Source organism: Manihot esculenta, chromosome 17 (genome assembly GCF_001659605.2).
Source record: "Manihot esculenta cultivar AM560-2 chromosome 17, M.esculenta_v8, whole genome shotgun sequence".
NCBI lineage: Eukaryota > Viridiplantae > Streptophyta > Magnoliopsida > Malpighiales > Euphorbiaceae > Manihot > Manihot esculenta.
This window is the reverse complement of record NC_035177.2, coordinates 23,559,774-23,568,108: the sequence shown is the minus strand read 5'-3', so window position 1 is coordinate 23,568,108 and position 8,335 is coordinate 23,559,774. Positions and strand designations below refer to the sequence as shown.

At 36.3% G+C, this 8,335-nt stretch overlaps 1 protein-coding gene across 1 annotated transcript; it reads left to right on the top strand.

Moving 5' to 3' along the window:
* The first annotated feature begins 2,824 nt into the window (after positions 1–2,824).
* LOC110605532 (polyphenol oxidase, chloroplastic) lies at positions 2,825–4,623 on the top strand. The gene has a single exon (XM_021744153.2). The coding sequence runs from the start codon at positions 2,825–2,827 to the stop codon at positions 4,586–4,588; it is 1,764 nt and encodes a 587-aa protein (XP_021599845.1). The 3' UTR covers positions 4,589–4,623.
* Positions 4,624–8,335: the final 3,712 nt, after the last annotated feature.

The following is an 8,335-nucleotide window of genomic DNA, read 5'->3' as shown; positions in this document are numbered from 1 at the left end:
TTTGCACTCGTTATACTGGTGTTAAGCAGATATAGTCCTTGGTTAACCTGTCCAACAGTAACAATCTCACTAGTTTGCATATCCTGCATTACACACTTGTTATGAGAAAAGGTCGCTGATATATTGCAGGTTTGAACAAGCTTACTCACAAGTAGGAGGTTATATTTGAAGGTAGGTATAAGTAAGACATCATATAAAACCACATTTGAGGTTAATTTTGTAGTTCCTAAATAAGTAACAGTCTATGTAGTTCCATATGGTAATTTTACTGATTTTGGTATAGTGGGGGCAATAATGTTAGTGAGTAGAGAGGCTGATGCACACATATGGTTTGTAGCCCCTATATCTATGATCCAAATTCCTTTCCTTTTATTATTCATACTAAACGAGTAAAAATTAGAGGACTTACCTATAAAATTTGCAATATTTGCAAATTCAGTGTCATATCCAGATGCTAGTGTTGCAGAAACTTTGCCTTTCATCATCGTTTTCATCTCCCATTGAAATAGGGCTGAGAAATTTGCATTCCAATCCTCAGGTTTGTTTGGTGAAACTGAGGTGCTGGTGGCATTAGTGATCTCCAAAGGTGTCTCTATTAGCATAGCATTTGCAGTATGTATCTGTTGCCTTCCATGTTTCTGCTTGAGATCCTTGTACCAATCTGAGTATCGAGTGATCTTGAAACATGCATCCTTTGTGTGGCTTGTAGTGTTACAGAATGTGCAATGCCTATCATCCTTTCTTCCATTTCTTTTGCTATACATCTTGAAGTCTGTATTGTTGTCCTTGATACTGTTTTGAGACTTAGCTATCATGATAGTAAATGATTCACTAGATTCAATTACCACATTCTGAACCTCTCTTTGTTTTTCAACTCTAAGAATCATTGAGTATGCTTTGTTAACACTAGGGAGTGGATCCATAAGTAAGACCTGATTCTTTATATGATCATAAATCTCATTGAGTCCTGACAAAAATTGCATGAGTCTGTTATCACTTTCAATGTTTGCTATTGCCTTAGAGGCACCACAAGTGCAGGCAAGGAAAGGACACAAACAAGAAAGTTCATCTCACATTTTCTTTAATTTGGTGAAATACACCATCACGGATCTATTACCTTGTGAAAAAATAGAGATCTCGTTCTTTAGTTAGAATAGCAAAGGACCATTTGTTTCTCCAAAACATTGTTCGAGTTCTTCCCAAAGATCTTTGGCAGAGGTGGTGTATAAGAACGTCTCAGCAATCTCCTTTGATATGGCATTCAAGATCCATGACACCATCATGCTATCCACTCTCTGCCACTTTTTGAACTGTAGAGTACCAACATCAGGCATTTCGCATTTGCCATTGATGAATCCAAGCTTATCTTTGGCTCTCAATGCGATGATCATTGATAAATTCCATGAAAGATAATTTTCTCCAGTCAGCGAAGCGCTGACCAAGATCAAATTCGAATAATCTGAACTGCACATATACAATGGACCATGGACATATCTTGGATCCATCGTTCGCTTTTTAGTTTGACCAATTTGATTATCCTGATCTTCCATTGAAGAGGAGGAAGAAGGATCCACATGTCTATTTTGCTCTAATACTGTGTGAAGATTATGTGAATAGCAAAAGAAATTTGATAGGGATGAGTCATATTATTTTATTAAATAGAGAGTAGCCGTATTTATATAAGAGAAAAGTCGATAAGATTATAACTGTCTATACTGAACTGAAAATAAGATCAAATCACCTTTCAATTATTCTAACAGAACTAGAACTATTTAGAATAAACTAAAACAAAATTTTCCTCTATTTTATAAATCAATTTTACACTTACAATTATATAGTGGGTGAGAAAAGTCAATTTTTATATACCTTTAAAATATTGCTGAAATTAACCTTAGACCTTTCAAGACTACATAATGCACTTTCCACCAGGCTAAACCTTGGAGTGCAGCAGAGTATGATTTATATTTTAAAAAATTCTTATAAATGATAATTTTATTTGATATTTCTATAATAATTTAGAGCTTTAAAAAAATAAATAATAATTTAAAAATAAATTTAAATTAAAAGATAAAATTTAATATTTTTAACTCTGTTTGTATAATAAATACACATATTTGACTTTTTAAACCAAAGTTAATTGCCCATACGTTTCAGTTTCTTGGAAAACTAGGGGTTTTGGTTCTGTCTCTGTTAATTTTTTGCCGTATTTGGAAATGGCTGCCGCTATCGGAAAAATACTTTTGGGAGCTTAGATCTTGAGTTGGCGGGAGCTGAAGCTAATTGCTTGCTTACTTGGTTAATGAAGTGATTAGTTTAATCAGCCAAAAGTCGGTTGTTGACATGTCAATGAAATAGGTTGTATGAGCTGATTTTTATAGCATTACTATTTATTTTGTAATGGTTTAGGTCAAAGATTCAAACTCTAAAGCTGCATTAATTAGTTTTGTAGAAAATATCTTTTATATTTTATAATGTTTTTTTATCATATATTTTATAATGTTTGAAATATTTAAAGAAATTAATTAATTAAAAAATTATCTTAATTTATTTCCAAAGAAAATGAATTTTTTTAAATGAGAAAATTATGTTCTACATGATTTATATTCTTGAAAATATGAATCTCATTCTCATCTCAAATAAAACAAAATTCTGTTCTTACAATTTGAATTCATTTTAATGAATATAATTTTCAAAATATGTAAAAGAAATATTCATAAAATTATAAATTAGTAGTTGAGAATAGTCAATAGAAAATTTTATTATAAAAACCACAGGGAAGGTCTTGAATTATATATTATTAACACTCAAATTAACAAAAAGAATCATGGGTTCTTTCTTTCCTTCCACTCTTTCCACCTCCTCTTTTTTCTTCCCCTCCTTGCCAAACACATCCCAAATTTCCATAAACAAAATGAGAAACCATTCCTATGTTGGCAGAGTAAGTTCATGCAAAACTACAAATGATAATGATCACCAAAACCCTACCACAAGGAGAGATGTTCTCATTGGTCTAGGAGGATTCTGTGGTGCAACCACTCTTGCCGATCACCCTTTTGCCTTTGCTAAGCCAATCTCAGCCCCAGACATAACCAAATGCGGCGAAGCAGATTTCCCCGCCGGTGCCAAACCCACCAACTGCTGCCCTCCACAATCCACGAAGATATTAGATTTCAAGCTTCCTTCTTCAAACTCCCCACTGCGCATTAGACCCGCAGCTCATTTGGTTGATGAGTCTTACGTAGCCAAATATTCCAAAGCCGTTGAGCTTATGAAAGCTCTCCCTGATGATGATCCTCGTAGCTTTAAGCAACAAGCCGATGTGCACTGTGCTTATTGTGATGGTGCTTATCACCAAGTAGGATTTCCAGATTTAGAGCTTCAAATTCACAACTCATGGCTTTTCTTTCCTTTTCATAGATACTATCTTTATTTCCATGAAAGAATCTTGGGAAAATTGATTGATGATCCCACTTTTGCTTTGCCTTATTGGAACTGGGATTCCCCTGAAGGAATGCAATTACCAGCTCTATATGCTAACCCTAAATCACCACTCTATGATCACTACAGAAACAAGAATCACCAGCCACCAACACTTGTTGATCTTGATTACAATAGAACCGAAAACCCCACGTCAAATCAAGCTCAAATCTCTAGCAATCTTACCATAATGTACAGGCAAATGATTTCTAATGGCAAGACTGCTAAGCTCTTCATGGGAAGTTCCTACCGTGCCGGCGATGAACCAGACCCTGGAGCCGGTTCCATTGAGAATATTCCACATGGTCCAGTGCATATCTGGACCGGAGACAACACTCAACCAAATCTTGAAAACATGGGAAATTTCTATTCAGCCGGAAGAGATCCAATATTTTTCGCTCATCACTCTAACGTTGATCGAATGTGGACGATATGGAAGACATTAGGAGGCAAAAAGAGAACTGAGTTCACTGATCCTGATTGGCTTGATGCATCGTTCCTATTCTACGACGAGAATGCGAATCTTGTTCGTGTTAAGATTAGGGACTGTATGGACAATAAAAAACTGGGATATGTTTATCAAGAAGTTGATATTCCTTGGCTGAAATCGAAGCCAACAACGAGAAGGTCAATGGAGAAAGTGGCCACCGTTTCTCATCACCATGGGCAGGTAGCACAAGCAGCTGAAACAAAAAATTTATCACCCATAAGTTCATTCCCTTTGATCTTGGATAAAGTGATAAGCACAGTGGTTAAGAGGCCAAAGAAATCAAGAAGCAAGGAAGACAAAGAAGAGGAAGAGGAAATTTTAGTGGTAGATGGGATAGAGCTTGAGAGAGATGCAGCGGTGAAATTTGATGTTTATGTTAATGATGAGGACGACTCGCCGAGTGGGCCTGAGAATTCTGAGTTTGCAGGAAGCTTTGTGAATGTACCTCATGCACATAAACATGGCAAGAAAATGAAGACGTGTTTGAGATTAGGAATTACAGATTTGTTAGAGGATTTGGGTGCTGAAGATGATGATAGTGTAGTTGTGACTTTGGTGCCTAAGTGTGGCAATGGTCTTGTTAAAATTGGCGGCATCAAGATTGACTTTACTCAAGACTAATATCTTCATGAGCAAAATACACTATTTTTGTTTTTTCACAATTCCTCCTACCGGATTGAAACCTATCAACATTATAGAAAATTATAATATATACATTTATTTAAAAATAACGATTAATTATTACTATTTTAATATATACATATATTTGTTAGGAATATTAATTAATAAGACTAATAAATTTTATTTAATATATACATATTAATTATTACTAATTTCGTTCCACAGTAAAATTTATACATTCAAATCTCTTAATTTAAAAAAAATATAATAATTTATTTAAAATACTTTTATGTAATATTTTTTATATATATTAATATAAATAACTTAAAAACTAATAAGAGTATATATATAAAAATAACGATTAATGTTATTTTGAAATTTTTAAAATTACTAAGTTATTCGGTTCAAACTGGAAAAAATCGATCAAACTGAATTAATTTGAAAATTCATTTAATTTTTTATTTACTTCATTTCAGTTCAGTTTTTAATTTTAAAATTTTCAATTATTTTGGTTCGATTCGATTTTGATTAGAAAAATTGAAAAAATTGAATCGATATGATTAGTGATAATAGTCTATTATTTTCAATAATATAGAGAGATTAGATCATATTAAAATTAAAATATTTCAATTAAATTTTAAAATATTAAAAATAAAGTGTAAAAATATAAAAAATTTATTAAAAATTCAAACCGATCAAATTAAATCAAATCAAATCGGTTCGATTCGATTTGATTTCTGACTAAAATTAATTCGGTTTAATTTCTATAAATACCAAAATTTTGATTTTTAATTTATTTAATTCGGTTCGATTTTAAATCAAATCTAGCGAATGCTCGCTACTAAAAATGACTGTTAGTATAGGATGAAGATAGTATTTGATGACCACCAGGCTTCCTCTACCCTGGGCGAGGCCGGGCCCAAGAGGAGAACAATGGCCCAAAGCCCATCAAGCGCTCCTTAGGCTGACCAACTCAGCATCTCAGGTCTCGATCCAGACACGTCGGGTCGGATGGGTTACCCGCGAGCCCAGACCCAGCAGGAAGAAGCCCAGCCCGGTGATGTGATGTGAGGGAGAGGAGCTAGTCCAGTCACTTTGCAGCCTTGTCTGCACGCGCGCCGGGAGAATTAAATGGCCGCCTGGCGTGGAGAGGGGGTTTGACACGTCCGTACGTACGGGCCTGAGTGACATAGACAGGTAGCACAATAGTAGGAACATGAGGGGCAGGTAAAAAGGGAGGGGGTCTTCTCTTTCCAGGGGGCTTCCTTTTCTGCTTCTTCCGATCATATGAACCAGGCTCTGATACCACTCTATAACGACTTGAAAATCGGACCACTATCGGCGCTAGGATTCAGATCGACTTAAGGTCGCCGGAACCCATAGCAAGCCTACTATACATCCTGTGTACCTGTTAAAATCCCATACATGATCATACATATTCACAAAAACTTAAACATTTCCATGAAATCAAGCTTAACATGTACATGCTTCATACTGAAAACATAAAGCCCATACTAGAGCTCTCATCAAATGCTCTAGTATGGTAAACATCACATGCCTCAAGTTTGGTTCAAACATACTCATAATTAAAAACTTTTACATAAAGATCATGTTAACCAGTATTACAATGATAAAAACTAAGGCAAAGCACAATTCTAATCCATTATACAATACATGTCCACAACTATTCTCTTACATTAAACTATACCAGCTATTATGCCGGCTTCCCGAGCTATCTTTGACCCTGCAAACCTGAGGTTAGAGGAAAGGGATAAGCTATAAGAGCCTAGTGAGCAGAACATAAAAACAGTTTAATAAACATATGCTCGTATGAAATACATCACAACACAAATAATTCACATCAAGATGGACTTGTCACCAATAACCCTCTATATATTCCAATGTGCCCGGCCCTCGACGGAGCTCCTCAGGACTTTCACTTAAACATAACATAACATATCCAATATGCCAAGGGCGTAGAATGGGCAAGCCCTGGTCTTTTCGTATCATATCATAATATCTCGAGGGCTAGTGGGTCATCCAATATCCATCTACATCAACAGTAAATTATGCAATGCATCATATTCATGAGTTCTAATGCAAATAGCCTAATACATAAACATGGCATTCGTGATGCGTGAACATGCTTAAAAAGTTTGATTACTTTAAATCAATATATTAGTTTAGTTCTACTCACCTCTGGCTGACGCTCGCCTAATAATGACGCAGCTAGCTCACTGAAAGCCTCTACGATCTCTCTGGTCTGATCCTACACAGATGGACTCAAATGAGGGACCAAACATAACTATTACATGACTCTAAACAACTCTCCAAAAACCCCTTTAAACATACCAAAACATGCATATTAAACAAGCAAAGGAAGGCTAGGCAGGGGAATTTCAGCGGTAGGTTCGGCGGCCAAAGGTCCCTCACAGATACGAAAGTCAGGGACTTTCAGGGACAGGTTCGGCGGACTCAACTCCACACAGACCAGAAAGTCAGGGACTTTCAGGGGCCGGTTCGGCGGCTGAAACCCCATCACAAATCCGAAAGTCATGCTTTCGAGGGTAGGTTAGGCGGCCAAAAGGCTGCCTCCACAAGCAGGTTCGGCGGCCGAACCTTGCTTCGGCGGCCGAACTTGGGTTCTTCAGCAAGGCAAAACCTGATTCTGCCCTATGCACTCAGCCACCAAAACTCTCAAATCCTCACACCCAACTCCTCAAAACATGCATACTCACTCATCAAGCATAAGGGGCATAAATACTAGCCTAAACCCCAACAAACAACAATAAAAAACAACATAAGAGCAAACATTCATAAACAACCCAACTCAAATCCTATAACATTAGATCTAACCATTTCATGCATTTTTAACCCCTTAACCCTTCTTAAAACTTAATTAAAACATAAGAAAAGCAAGGATCTAGGCTTACCTCTTGGAGATCTAAGGGTAGCAGCAACCCAAATTTGGAGATGAGAGAAAAACGATCTCCGGAGATCTCCAAGGTTTAAAAACTCGGATTCAAGCTCAAATCTTCAAAAACAAAACAAAACTCATGAATTCCTTAAGAGATTTGAAGGAAAAACCACAAAAGCATCAAAGGGTGGCAAAGACTCACCTCTGCCCGAAAATGGAGAGAAAAACTCTCTCATTTTTGGGCTGAAGGCCTCTTATAGGTGGCTGGATAAATCACATTCGGGGACCGAAAGAGGAGGTCCCGCGGCGGCACCACTTTCGGCGGCCGAACCTGGTTTTTCCCCTCCAAAACTATTTTCTTCAAAACTCTTTTCTTTCTTTCTTAAAACCTTAAAATTTTCAAAATTCATTTAATAAAAACCTTATTTTACCCTTCTAAGGGGATTCCAGCTTCGGAAATTTCGGATTTCAATGGGGATTCAATCGGAAGGTTGGAGTTCCGACGCTGGAGCTTAGCCGGGTATTACAATATCATTCTTTATCTTACTTTATTTAGTTATTCATTTATTCTGAGATATTTTGTGTATTATTGAGTCAGGTTCCTTGTGATGTGGGACTTGACAAGTTGTTGCTAACAGATATTGTGAACATATAAGGTATAGTTTCCTTAAAAGAGATTGGAAAATAATGTGTAACTAAAAGGATAAATTTAGTCCTACCTTTGTTTTTGAGTAAGAAAGAAACCTCATGGCCAAATAAAAGTTCTCACAAGTGGATCAACATAGAGGAGGACCGAGACAGGTCGAGAAGCACAGGTTGCTTGAGGCAAG